We start from the raw sequence: 15038 nt of genomic DNA, 5'->3' as shown, positions 1-15038 counted from the left end.
TCTAGGTGGGGAACTGAAGCAGGGTGATTCTGCTTAAATACCATTTCCAAACTTCTGTTTTTATAGTTTTTCATTATAATGATGGGAGACTTACAGGAAAGAGTAGTGTTTTATACTTAAAATTGGTTGAGTTAGTGACAAGAATCTCCAGCCATCTAAGCCCGAGGATGGACAACATGTGATCTTCAAGTTGGACTGCAGTTTGTAGTCACTGGAGCCTGTGCTGGATAACACTGCTAGGAAATGGAGCCCATGAATATCACGAGAGCCAAATGTTGCTTATCCTTGTTTTTAGAAAAGTTGTGGAGACCAGTTGAGGCTAGTGACTTATACATTGAAAAGTATCACTGACATAGTACAGTGAGATCAGGTTCTTAGCAGCAAGACTCATGAAGCTATTTTCTTGCCTACCACCAAGAAAATAGCTTCATGAATCTCGCTGCTAAGAACGTGATTTCACTGTACAGTACTATTTCCAGAGAATGGCCTAGAGGAGATGGCTGGCTTGCAATAATGAGTTACTTAAGAGACAACTCTGTTTTATAGGTGAAATAGGAGTGCCATCATTTAGTTTGTTGTAGTAATGCATTAGTAAATTTCAAGGGGGTACCTGGTTGTTTATGCTACTGCTCAAACAATAAATGGACTGTAGTATGAAAAGTAATATCATAATGAAATGCAAGTAGAACAATTAAATTAACTTTTTCTGCTACAGGAACACTTGAACAGTTGTTAACAGTTACTTTTCTTTTGAGATGCTGATTGTTTTGTTCTGTTTTCAGGGTGATTTATATTCACCTAAGATACACGTATAGGTCAGCAGATTTCTAAAACAAAAGCTTGTATTTGCCAAACTAAGAACACATTGAGTTAAACTCTCCTGTTTTTTTCCCCCCAGCATCATTGTAATTGGTATTCTATGCTGGGCAGGATGATGGTGATCTGAGTGTGGAGGAACTCTCTGTAGTTCAGTTGTCATGGGCAGATCACTACTTGATGAGGTTTAGACTATAGATGGGACAGTCCAGCCCTGGGGGCTGGACGCTTATGTCCACCTCTGCAGGGATATTCATATACGAATAATCCCATCTCTAGTTTAGACTTAATGGAACATTTAATGTCTGCAGGGGTAGAGGACCAATTAGGATGGTTCAGCTCAGGAGACTAATGGATCCCATTGGTTTTCTGATGGATCTTGGGGAGTTCCTTGTCACCTTTGCAGGCAATCCTGTTGAAGTCCTGGCTGACCTCTGGAATGGGGAAATGTCCAGGGCTGTGGAAGCAATTGCTTCTAAGCATCCCCTCCCATGGAGTAGAGCTAGGCCAGCCCCCTAGTTTACCAGGGAACTGGCTGTGATGAAGCGAGTGGGATGGCAACTAGAGTGACAATGATGGAAAACTCAGAGTTAATCTAACAAGATACGGGCTAGAGCTCTTTTGAAGGCATATTCTGTGGCAATGGATGCAGCAAAGAAAGGGTTCTTTGCTGCCACCATTGCATCTGCACAAAGTCATCCAGTGGAGTTGTTTTGAGAGGTCAGGGGCTTAATACATGCTCTACCAAAAGAATAAAATGTTGACCACTCAGCAACCTGTGTGAGGAATTCTCACAACAGTTTGTAGATAAAGTCACTTGGATCTGCTCTGACTTAGATGCTATAATTGATGCAGGTCCTGCAAATTCAACTCTGGCTCCTGCTTGTCCTGTTTTAATAGATACTTTTCCATTGTTGCAGCTTAGTGACGTGGACAGGATTCTTGGAGAGGTGAAGGCTACCACTTGTTTGCCAGACCCTTGCCTTTTCTTCTTTATCAAAGCTGCCATAGAGGGACTGGTCTAGTGGGTGTGAGGGATGGTGAATGCCTCCTTGCAACAGGGTGGGATCTCAGCGTGTTTAAAGGAGGCAGTAATAAAACAATTATTGACTAAATCCTCCTTGAATCCCAGTTTATTGGACAGCTATTGGCCAGTCTAAAATATTTAATTTCAGGGCAAGGAATTGGAGTATGTGGTGGTTTCTCAGCTCCAGGGATTCCTGGAGGAAGCAGATTATCTAGACTAGTGGTTCTCAGACTGAGGTTCCCGGATGTTCTTGGACTGCAATTCCCAGATGCTTTCACCACTTGCTGTGCCAGCCAGGATTTTTGGGTGTTGCAGTCCATCCATTTTAATGTTTACTTGCTTTTAATTGTTCAGTTGTATTTTAATTAGCATATTGTTGAATTGTTTTTTAATCTTTAACATATTACATTTTTAATTCTGTTCCTTTTAATATTGTGAGCTGGCTTGAGTCCCTTTATCAGGAGAAAGGCAACAAACAGTAGCTGCAAGCAGTAGCAACACTCTTTAGGTATACAAGGACCATTTTTTCTCAGTTGCTCCTATACTGACACTTCCATGAGCACTAGACTGGGCAGTTGCAACAACCTGCTTTACTTTCTTCACTTCTGAAATGTTTCTGCTATCCATCCCAACACCCTGAAGAAGGACACTTCTTCTGCCCTTCTATGGGGAAATCAAAAGGGGGAATTTTTGACAGGTGCTTCCAAGAAGTAGGCCAGGCTAAGGAGAGGACGTCATTGGCTGAATAGGAATGTGCTGTGAGCAAGCACTTTCTTCACTTCTTACCCAGATAATTGTGTGGTCCCCACATTGTGGATATTTCACTGAACTGTCCATTTATTTTGTTTTGAATGCTTTTTGTTGCCTGGCTCTATGTTACTGCTGCATTGTATTTTGCCAGTAGATCTTACTGGTCTGGGTTTTCCAGTTTTGAGGAATTTCCAGTTTTCAGAATTTTAATGTATTTTTGTATTTTCTTTACACATTATATGTCAATTGCCTTGAAATTGTTAGCATGCAAAAGTAGCCTATAAAACATTAGGCTATAGACACGTGAAAATTGGGAGCACAGAATTCATGTACTGATGATTACACATGTATGCCAAATTAACCTAATACATTATTGATCTAAAGTCATCTTGAGTGCAAAATTGCATTATAGCTTCAGACTTTTCTACAGCCAGTCCACAGTGAGATTGCATTTAAAAGGTTTTTAATACTAATCTGTGCTTTAAATGCTGTTTTTATTAAGCTCCAAAAAGACGCAGACCTGCTCGTTCAATATTTGATGGTTTTCGGGATTTCCAGACAGAAACTAGTAAGTACCTGTGAATCATTATCTTTGCATACCATTTTGCCTTTTTTTTAACTAGCTGTATCTGTGGTCAGTAATGTTGACCCTCTAGAGCAGGGGTCTCAAAACTTTTCACTGTGAGGGCCACATAGTATATTTTCAACATTTTCGAGGGCCAAAGGAACACTTGTGCGCATGCACATACATACGCACACACGCACAGACTGGATAAAAAGGCAAGGTGAGCCAAATGTGGTCCGTGGGCCATAGTTTGGAGACCTCTGCTTTAGAGCAAAAATGGGATCTGTAACTTGTCCAGGAAACTGAATAAACAGGCACAAGGGAACCTGAGTTCTAATACACCAAGCCAGTCTTAATGAACCATTCATTTCCTGCATCACAACCTATTTAACAAAAGGCAAGGAGTTGAGGTTGAGAGACAAATAACTTGGCCAAGAAACTGAATGCAAGGCAGAAGTTTTATCTGAGCTGCAGAAGGTCAAATTTGGCCTGCAGAACACAAGTATCTATGTATGGTCAAAAAGTCCACTAAGTGCACTTACATAAGCACACAGTCACATAGGCAGAACATTCCACATCGAAGAGAAAGAAACAAGCAGACCATCTTAACACCACTCCAAAACACAACAGATACAAAAGCAGGCAAAACACAAATATAGCACAGGTGAAACAGCCCACTTTGCTACATGTCATCCTCTGTAGCCCACAATAGTATTTTAGTGTGCTATAAAGCTCCCCTCAACATCCAGAATCCAACATGCATCCCTCTCCCCATTACCTTTCCCCTCAAAATTAAGTACCACACTACAGCTGAGCAACACTTTAATTTGTCAAAATTGCTTCCGGGCCCTAATATGGACCCTAGTACTATTTTTGAAAATAAAAATAACCTTGAAGTCCAGCATGTTACCTTGTAGCTTACTAGCCACCTATCTTGATTTTTAAAAAATTAAATACACAAGCAATTTCTCTGTCCTGCTCATCTTCCTGTATTTGTTTGTATTTTGAAACAAGCCTTGGGCAATTCTAACAATTATGATTTCTATATGTGTAATGAAAATAAAATGTTGCTGTGAAAATATGGTCTAACTCCCCCTTTTCCCCCCTTCTGGGTCTCTACAGTTCGACAGGAGCAAGAGTTGAGAAATGGAGGAGCAATAGACAAGAAACTCACCACACTTGCGGATCTCTTCAGGCCTCCAATAGATCTGATGCATAAAGGAAGTTTTGATACTGTAAGTTCCTATGTTTTAATAAAGTTCCTTGTTGTTCTATATATAGTAAGTAAGTAAGTAAATAAATAAATAAGTAAATAAGTAAGTAAATAAATAATAATAATAATAATAATAATAATAATAATAATAATAATAATAATAATAATAATAATAATAATAATAATAATAATAATAATAATAATAATAATAATAATAATAATAATAATAATAATATATGCCCACATATGTGTGTAATTTTTTATTATGCTAAGTCAGTGTGCTTATGTCCAACATTACCACCACCTGCTTTTTATCAAAGGTGTTTCACAGGTGTCAGCAGTTAAGTAACTTGTGCATATGTGACAGTGATTTAGATGGAGGTTCTCTAGTTCCATTGAGTGGCAAGCTATGTACCTAAAAAGAGATTTGCTCTTTTAATCTTGGTTAAAACATTTTTGTAACGGAATTGTTAGAATCATTTAGCTATACCAAACATAATGGCCCAGAGCAAAATCTTAATACCGCACATTTCAAAGGCTTATGTCTGGCATTTGTGGGAAGAAACTTCGTCTAAACTAATGGAGAAAATACCATAGTCTGAGTAAATGCTAATACACTCAACTGGTTAACTGCCTGACTCAGTTTAAAACAGATTCTTGTATTACTGAGATTTTGGCAGACATAACGTCCACTAAGTATGCTTAGAACTGAAGTTTTGAAGTTTGTTAGATAAAGTAGCCTATCTATACCTTACAAATTGGGGAGAAACTTAATTGAAAAACGTACAGATAATATTTTACACCCATAAAAAAGGGGCTACTATTTAAAACTACCTGCTATTTATTTCTTTGCTAAAATCCTTTTGGGGATTTACACTTTTGTAAGGGAAATTGCACACATTGTGGCAGCAAATTGTTGTTGCTTAGTTGTTAAGTCGTGTTCAACTCTTCATGACCCCATGGACCAGAGCACGCCAGGCCCTCCTGTCTTCCACTGCCTCCCAGAGTTGGGCCAAATTCATGTTGGTAGCTTCAATGACACTGTCCAACCATCTCGTCCACTATCATCCCCTTCTCCTCTTGCCTTCACACTTTCCCAACATCAGGGTCTTTTCCAGGGAGATGGCGAGAGTATTGAAGCCTCAGCTTCAGGATCTGTCCTTCCAGTGAGCACTCAGGGATGATTTCTTTCAGAACGGATAGGTTTGATCTCCTTGCAGTCCAGGGGACTCTCAAGAGTCTCTTCCAGCACCACAATTCAAAAGCATCAATTCTTCGCTGGTCAACCTTCTTTAAGGTCCAGCTCTCACTTCCATACATGGCTACTGGAAAAACCATAGCTTTGACTATGCCAGGAGTCAGGGAACTTTTTTACCTCCCCCCCCCAAGAAAATTATTTATGTTGACATTATCCCCCCTTGGCTCTTGCCATCCACGGCCGAACCCCACTCCGCCTCTGTGCTTGCTCGGGACCTGTGGCCACCATCCGGGCAGCCAGTCTGGAGCTGCCACACCGCTGGGAAAGCGCGTCCTTGGCAAGGGGAGGCGGGCATTGCAGGGCTGGCAGGTCTACTGGCCATGAACTCAGTTGAGGCGGGGTGGGAAGGGGGCCTCCTCGCCAGCGCACTGGGCAGGTGGGTGCAGGCAGGAAGGAGAGCCCCGGCAAGGGCTCCGCTGGGCAAAGAGTCCAGTTCTCCTGGTATGCCACCCTCCCCCCCCCACTTTGGAGGCAAGGAGGACAGGTGGGTGCCCTGTGCAGTTCCTCGCCAAGGCTCACGCTTCTCACGACAGAATGCCCACCTACACACAGCATCGTCAGAAATAAAATGCCTGGGGGTAAAATGCCTGCCGCAACAGTCCTCATTACCCCCAGGATTTTCATTTTTACCCCATTTGGGGTAATTTACCCCTGTTCCCTGACCACTGGACTATGCAAACCTTTGTCGGCAAGGTGAATGAGATGCTGGTTGTGCTTTTGGGTGCACAGGTATACTGGTGTAAATCAAGAGGATTCTGGCCATTATGCATGAAATAAAGAAACTTGCATATAATTTAACAAACATCTGTAAGTGGCAAACTGCAGATTGATTCAAGGGACAAATGTCTGGTTTTCTTCTTTGTAGCAGCAGCAGGGTAAAGTGAATCAGTTTGTTCATTTCTCTAATGATTATGAGAAAATAACACTAGACTTTTTTACATTGTACATTATTTAACAACCCAGAGCTCCAGTTATATGAAGCAGTTAAAAAACAGTTAATGCTTTGTGGTAAATTCAGATTGCTTTTACTGGTGTGGGAATGCACAGGTATTCTGGTGCATGGAGGTTGACAGCTTGCTGGCCTGGGAGGCTATTTGTTCATTCCATCTTTTTGATTCTGTAAGAGTAATTGGAATTGCTTGTCATTCTATTCCAAACCTAAGCAGATTAGCAGTACAACTGTTAAAGGAAACCAGAATCCTTACTGACAGTCAGTGCAGTCATTAACTAGTGACCCCCATATTAAAGAACAAACCTTAAACTTTGCCCAGCTATGATTAGTTTTCACCAAAGTAACTGATAGTCAGCCTAACCTGCTCGTAAAATTGTTGTGAAGCTAAATTTGAGAAAATTGGAAAGTGGTCTATGCAGATTTAATGCAGGTGTCTGTGACTCAAGCTGTAATGTCTTTATAGAAAGGAACAGTGGATCACATAATCATGTTGTCCCTCCCTCCACCCTGCCCCAGTTTCTTTTACATGAGTATTCACAATTCTCAAGTTTACATCTTACATAATATCTCTGCAATTTGAAAACTCACTTCAACATTTTGAGTTTGCGCCATGTGAATTTCTGAGATTTGTTGGCTTTGAAAATGGCATTACAAGAACAAACTTAGAAATTTTAATAGTGATTTGGAGTTGGGAGATCTTTTTGATTCTTTTGATGCAGAGTGGATCAAAATCAATGATTTTTTTTTAAAAAATTGATTTAAATCATATCCACTCTGTGCCTCAAGAATTTGTGAGCTATACTGAAGAATGGCTCTAAAAGTCCTGATCTGAATTCTAATGCAGTTTTCTTAAAATACGTCTAGATGGTGCAGACCAAATCTTCAGTTGCATGCCAGTGTTTCATTGTCACTCACTGTAATGCACACTTGCAAAATGCAGATCTCTCAATAGCTAGTCCTCAACAGTTTACTTAGAAGTATGTTTATACTGAAGTGAACATTTGGGTTTAGTATCATAGGCTGAGAATTTACCCACCACCTAAAAAGGTGACAAAATGAGACAGAATCTGAATTGGTTGATTTATATGAACAAAAGCAAACTAGAAATCATTACTGTTACCTGGCTGCAGAATCAAGGGTTCAGGAATCCAATTCCCTCCTGTGCCATGTAGTAGGTGAGCTAGTCTGTGTGACCTTGGGCAACCTACAGAGTCTTGAAGTGCCCCTTAAAGAGGGGAATGACAAACCACTTCTGAGTACTCTATACCTAGAAGTCTTAGAAAGGTCACTGTATTGTAAATTGGAATAGAATTGATGGCTGTTCTTCAATATTATTATTATTATTTTGTAGAAATATAGTGCATCTGACCATAGTAGGGAGTGTTTGGGGAATTTTTATGTGTGTACATGTGGGTCTGGTCTCTGGGTGTCTGTGTGAATTTCGTTATATGGGTATGCTATGTATATACAATGACAATAAATTATTTGGTTTGATTTATTTGATTTGTTTGAGATTATGACAAGGTGACATTTTTGCCTGCTCAGTCTGCTGTTTAGGTAGTAACTGTTGATGGGCTCTCCCGTCAGACTTTATCTTTAAAATGGACTTGGATGGACAACTCTTCAAAAATTAAGAGTTTTTTTTTTTTTTTTTTTAAAGTAAGATACTGGGCCACCCTAAATGCCTAATACCTTCCATCAAAATCTGAAAAACACTCTCTCATACCATGTGAGTCAAGTACTAATTAATATGCACACAGTTTTACTAAAATACTGCTATTTGTTATTTTTAGCACACACGTTCATTTTATTTTTAACACATTCCTCTTCTAAATGGCCCAGGTCAGCCAGCAAGTTAGATAATCAGAGTGTGGTACACAAACTCCCTTGAAGTTATACTTCTAAGATCACAAATATTTGATAAAATGTCGTAGAACTGTTAGTGAAGATCAGCAACTGAACAATTATAGCATTTGCCTATACCCGGAAAACATATATGAATAAAGATTCTGTTTTAAGTACTTGATAGTTGTGAGGAAGGTAACAGGGAAGCCAGCCTCCCTGTTAATGTGCTGTCCCGTCTTTCTCACAAGTGGGGGGATATGAAACAACAAGATCCCCCACAGAGGTCAGGATAATGGCATTAAACCCAGCATCACACACACCCCCAAGCCGTCAACCCAGAAATCCAAGAGAGCTCAGGAAAGTAGCCATCCAATAAAGATGCTCAGGGAGGCAGGGAAGAAAATCCAGTTACCAATAAAAGGAGGAGAGAGAGACAAGAGCAAGAAGAGAAGAACCAAAGGGAGAGGAGGAGGAGGGTAGAAAGGAAGAATTAAACATTACCGTAGGGATGCTAGTTGATAGAGGGAGAGGATCCATGGACTAGAGAAATAATCAAACTGAAAGTGCCAAAGGAAGAGGAGAAAGAGTAGGCCACCCTGAAAACCTTCCTATTCAGGAAAAAGGGAGCTAAGATAACAGAGGATATTGGAGAGGGAAAGAGGAGTACGCAAAATGGAAGATTTTTTTTGGCACCCAAATATCTTCACTAGAATGTGACTCTGGTGATTGACCTGAGAAAGGTTTTTGACGCAACATTCTTCTAAAGAGTTAGTGGTGTCCAGTAATGCTCCTTTCCCAGATAGTTGACTGTTTTATTTGCTCATTGATTATTGGTAGATCAGATAACTTCACTTTAGAAAAGTAAAATATTATTTTCTAAGAAGCAGCACTAGCAGGAAAGGTGTGTTTCCTTTCATTAATAATTCAATTGGTGCAAACACAGGCATAAATCTTCTTTAAGGAAGTCTGTACATTTTTCCTATTTATTTGGGAAATATGAGGATTTCAATTTTTGATATAGCACTCTTTTTCCCAACAGGTATGACATTTCAAGGATCAGAATTATATTCTTGATCAAACTCCTACATTAAGTTTCAACCAACCAATCAGGCAATGCCAGCTTTGTAACTCAAACCAGTAAGAACTCTTCCTGCAATTTCAAGCCTTCTCATCTCCCCTATTTACAGTCTGAATGGTTATTAGAAAGTAGTTCTCCAGTGGTACCAGAATATAGTCTGAGGATGAACAGTACAGAAAGAGACTTCAAGTCTATTAGTCATGCTAACTCACCACAATTTTGCCTCTTGAATTAGCTAATCTATTTTACAGTCAAATCCATATATTTACAGCTTTGAGAAGTTTACTGTTTTGGACGACAACTCTCAGAATCCCTAAACAGTATGACCATTGGCTGTGTGTTGGAGAATTTTGCAAGGTGTAGTGCAAAACAAAAAAACAGAAAGACTTTCAGAACATTGCATATGACCCTATCATAGTCAACTCTAAAATGTTTTATTCACTCTTGCAATTTTGAAATAAAAAATTCCTCCCCTGCCCCAGCTTTCCTGTTCTTGACATATTAATAGCCATCAATTTGAGATTAATAGTATAGTCTTTATTTTTTACAAATTCTACTCTAGAATTATCTGATTTTGCACACTACTTGACAGGCTTGTTCACAGATTATTTTGAGTCCTGGTAGTATTTTGCAATATGCAGAAGTTTTAGTGAAGGTGTTACATTAAGCAGAAACCATTATTGCTGGCATCATTTCTTGCTGGATTGTCATTCTTAGCTAATACGTCTAATGTTTGTTTTATCTCCAGGCCAAGGAGTGTGGTCAGATGCAGAACAAGTGGCTCATGATTAACATACAGAATGTGCAGGATTTTGCCTGTCAGTGTCTCAATCGTGATGTTTGGAGCAATGAGGCTGTGAAAAATATTATCCGGGAACACTTCATATTTTGGCAGGTGAGAAGCTTGCTTCTTAAGTGACTGAAAAAATAGTAGCAGAGTCAATATTTTGTATTTAACTTTCCTGACCTATCTCATTTAAATAATTCTGTGGCAGAAGAATTAATGTACACTCTGCTCTACTGAGGCTAAAAGTGTAACTCCCTTTAATGCTCTCAAGCCTTAAAGCAATATTCTTGACTTTTTATAGGTGTATCATGACAGTGAGGAAGGACAAAGATACATACAGTTCTACAAACTATCAGATTTCCCTTATGTATCTATCTTGGACCCTCGGACTGGTAAGAATGAAATCAACTGCATACAGTAGTGGATGATTAGCATTCCTCTTCTGTAAATGAAATAGTTAGTTGGTACTTTTTGACCTTATTATCAGTTTTCCGCTATCAAAATAAATCCATCATAAACAAAAACAGGGAAGGACTATTGCTTTTTTTGACCTGCCCATGAACTGCTCTTAGCATACTTGACCAGATGGAGCCTGGGTTTGACCTAATGGGAAAGTTTTGGTTTTGTTGGTGGTGCTAATGATTTTATTTTTTATTTTTTGGCTATTGTGTGTGGTTTTGTAAAACCATAATATTGCAATTACCTGTTTGACTTTTGGGAATAACTATTAGTATTTCTGTCCTGCTTGTTCACAATGCTGCTTCTGCTACCTCTTCCAAACTGTTTTGCAGATATTTTAGAAATCCTGTTAAAATAACACCCGTGATTGTACTTTTCCAGCCTTCTGCAGTGCAAAAGTAGATTCCATTAAAAGTCCATGTTTTTTTCCAGTTCTGTTTGGTATTTGGAGGATGATTTAAACTGGCTTCTTATTATTTTAAACAGGGCAGAAGTTAGTGGAATGGCATCAGCTAGATGTAACTTCTTTTTTGGACCAAGTGACTGGGTTTTTAGGTGAACATGGACAACTGGACGGACATTCTACAAGCCCTCCACAGAAGCGCACTCGCTCTGTAAGTATAATTTTTATGTGATGGCTGGAAGAGGTGTATTGAGTACATTTGTGTCAGTATTGTGAAAAAACAGTTCTCTCTTTCTTAATGGCAAGATTTAGATTAACATTCAAACATACAGTAATATAAGCAATACATTACTGCTTAGACAAAAATGTTATAGAAAAGAACTATTGCCCTATCTTTTGTTTCCCTACACTTATATACATTTAATGTAACTTGTCTTTCACTTTTGTTTTATGGCTGTATGGATTAGGAAAGTCTCATTGATGCAAGTGAAGATAGCCAATTGGAAGCTGCCATCAGAGCATCCTTACAAGAGACACATTTTGACTCTGACCAAGTCAAGCAGGAGAGCAGATCAGATGATGAGTCTGAATCGGAACTTTTCTCTGGAAGTGAGGAGTTCATTTCTGTTTGTGGTTCTGATGAGGATGAGCCAGACAATCCTGCCAAGTCTAGGAAATCTCCACACAAAGACATGGGGTGTAGGAAAGAGGAAGGCAGAAGGGCATTACCTGAGCCTTCTGCAAGGACTGAACCTGAGATGGTAGCAAACCATCGAGGACTGTCTTGCATGGATGCTGGGGTTCTAGAAGAGACTGGAAGCAAGCCAGAAGGTGCAGTGAAGGAACTGAATGTGAATGGTACGTATGGAAGTTAGATGTGTCCCTTTTTTCTGAAGCTTTAAAACTTGATAAACTGATTACCAAAAAGACCACAAATTAGGCTAGACTAATTACAACATGCAACAGTTTTTTCTGTCACTCACAGTATATTCAGAAAAAAATGGCAAAGTGACTATCATAAACTATATCTCCAGTGAAAAATTACAAGTTCCAGTACAGTAAACCAATTTGTCAATAACATTTCCAAAACAGAACTTCATTAAAAATTCCAAATGCATTTTAACCGGTCCGTCTTGGTAATTGATCTGATTAAGCTCTGGCAGTATTTGTATTGAAATCGCCAGCATCGAGATGTATCACAGAAAGTGCAAGGTATAAAAATTATTTGCAATTACATGGTTCGAATCACTGCAAATTTAGTTTATCTATTTTATTTTTTAATTTGTTTATTTTTAAACAATCATAGGGCATAATTATTTTATGTCACTTGTAGAATTTTAACTAGTCTCTTCAAAATTATGCCTGAAAGTCAATGGCTTTAGTTCTAAGTCCCTATTAAAGTAAATCCACTGAATCAGTGGGACTTCAGCAAGTCAGTGCTTATGTGATGATAAGGATAAAAAATCAAACTATAAATACAAAAAGGGCTAAGACAAAAGTAAAATAAGAGGGTTTGGGAGGAGAAATATTAAAGTTTCAGGAATATTAAAATAGAAATTGACAAAGAAATTAAAAGAGAGAAATAAAAGGATAGAAAAAAAACCCTAGAGTGCAATTTAACAGGAATAAGTGCAGAGTTCTACATCAAGGTCGGGGGTGGACCCAAATGCACAGTTACAAAATGGGGGATACTTGGGTCATTAATACTAAGAGTGAGAAAGATCTTGGAATTGTTGTAGATCAAAAGCTGAATATGAGCCAACAGTGTGTTATGGCTGCAAAAAATGGAAAGGTAATTTTAGGATGTATTAACAGAAGTATAGTCTCCAAATCTCATGAAATACTAGACCCTCTATTCAGCACGGGTTAGGCCTCATCTGAAGTACTGCATCCAGTTCTGGACACCACACTTTAAGAAAGATGCCAACAAACTGGAACAAGTTAAAAGGAAGGCATGGAGGATGATCAGTGCACTGGAAACCAAGCCATATGAAGAAAGACTGAAAGAAGTGGGCATGTTCAGCCTTGAGAAAAGACTGAGGGGAGATACGATAGCATTTTTCAAATATTTGGAAAGTACAGTGGTGCCCCGCTTGACGACAGCCCAGTTAGACGATGAAATTGCTTTACGATGAGTTTTTTGCGATTGCAAAATGATGGTTCCAATGGGGTTTTTTCACTTGACGTTGATTACGAGCCTGCTTCACAAACAGTTTGCTCGCTAAACGATTATTTTTCCGGTTCCGCAAAATGGCTTCCCTTCACAAAATGGCTTCCCTCCCTTCGCAAAATGGCTGTTTTCCGGACCCCTGCTTCGGAAGACAGCAATTTTAAACAGCTGATCGGCGGTTCTCTGTGGGTGATCTTCGCTGGACGATGAGGTATTTCCCCATTGGAACGCATTAGCCAGTTTTCAATGCATTCCAATGGGGTTTTTTCCGCTTGACAATGATTTTGCTTAACAGCGATTTTCCTGGAACGGATTATCGTTGTCAAGCGGGGCACCAGTGTAATCATACATAGGCAGGATCTGTTCTCAACCATCCCAGAGTGCAGGATACATACGCATGGCCTCATGTTACAGGAAGCCAGATTTCGGCTGAATATCAGGAAAAATGTCTTAACTGTTAGAGCAGTACAACAGTGGAAGCAATTACCTTGGGAGGTGGTGAGTGCTCAAATGCTGGAGGTATTCAAGAGAAAATTGGACAACTATCTGTGAGATCTGCTTTGATTTGGATTTCTGCATTGAGCAGGGGGTTGGATATGATGGCCTTATAGACCCTTTCCAACTGAATTATTCTATGAAAGTGGAGAAATGGAAAGGGTAGGATGATAACATTGAGTTTCATTTGCATGTACATGCTGTCAAGCATGCTTTAATTTATCAGGAGAAAAAGCATAATTAATAGATGGAGAGGATCCAGAATAGATTCTTGAGGAATTGTTGCCTGCTACTGATCTGGAGGCTTCCCATAAATTCAACAATTTGACTAGATTATCTGACTGGATAATTCAGTGAGCTTGCCAGACTCAGTGTCCTTGCCAGAAGAGCTAGTCTGTATAGCCATGAGCAAGCTACACGGTTGCAGGATGCTCTCAGAACAGGCATCTTCATCTTAGTACTGCAGAGCTGGAAGGGGCCCTATGAATCAAGGCCAGTTCCTCCTGTCAAGGAGGCACAGTGGGGAATTGAACCTCCACCCTCTGGCTCTGCTGCCGGATGCCTAAACCGCTGAACTATTCTGAATATTCTCTACCTAGAAAACCCTGAAAAGTCACTACTAGTCAGAATTAACTTGGTGGCACACAGTTATATAGTATTAGCTAGATCACCTTAGTAATATCCTTTATCCTTTGTCAGAAATATTTGTATTCCTTGGTTATTTAGTTACCAGTACACAGAACACTAAAGCTAAATGGAGGGGTTCTACTTAACCTTTTACTTCCTTCTGCCAGGACCAAAAGCACAGTTAATGCTGAGGTATCCAGATGGCAAGAGGGAACAAATTTCACTGCCTGAACAAGCTAAGCTTCTGGTAAGTAAAAGTAACTGAAGAGTGAATGCAGGGAGCAGTTGCCAAAATCCTATGGCCTTTAAGCCCTTTCGCATCCCTGTGTGTTTCAGATGCTGATTTTCTTGTTTCTCTGTCTTTGTGCACCTGAAATTTAGGAAGACAACATTACTTTCTCCTTTTATATGGCAGATATTCTAGATATCTCTTAATAGCTGAGTTTTCTTTCTGTGACAAGATCAAGTGCATCTCTCCCCAATCTCATTCTCTTTAGATGCTCTGGATTGTATTTTCCATCATCCTCAGCCATGGCCACTGAGTACGGGTGAAATTATGGCAGTTGTAGTCTGACATTCTTCTGGGAGGCTCC

At 39.5% G+C, this 15038-nt stretch overlaps 1 protein-coding gene across 1 annotated transcript in view; it reads left to right on the top strand.

Moving 5' to 3' along the window:
• UBXN7 (UBX domain protein 7) overlaps window positions 1-15038 on the top strand; it is a 36760-nt gene that overhangs the window by 16314 nt on the left and 5408 nt on the right. Inside the window, exons 4-10 of the mRNA XM_020786418.3 lie at window positions 3096-3161; window positions 4281-4393; window positions 10253-10399; window positions 10593-10683; window positions 11237-11364; window positions 11621-12011; window positions 14613-14692. Of these exons, the coding sequence (XP_020642077.2) occupies window positions 3096-3161; window positions 4281-4393; window positions 10253-10399; window positions 10593-10683; window positions 11237-11364; window positions 11621-12011; window positions 14613-14692 (1016 nt within the window). The remainder of the gene's footprint in view (window positions 1-3095; window positions 3162-4280; window positions 4394-10252; window positions 10400-10592; window positions 10684-11236; window positions 11365-11620; window positions 12012-14612; window positions 14693-15038) is intronic.

Source organism: Pogona vitticeps, chromosome 3 (assembly GCF_051106095.1).
Source record: "Pogona vitticeps strain Pit_001003342236 chromosome 3, PviZW2.1, whole genome shotgun sequence".
Lineage (NCBI taxonomy): Eukaryota > Metazoa > Chordata > Lepidosauria > Squamata > Agamidae > Pogona > Pogona vitticeps.
The sequence above is the reverse complement of the archived record's forward strand: the minus strand, read 5'-3'. Positions and strand labels throughout refer to the sequence as shown.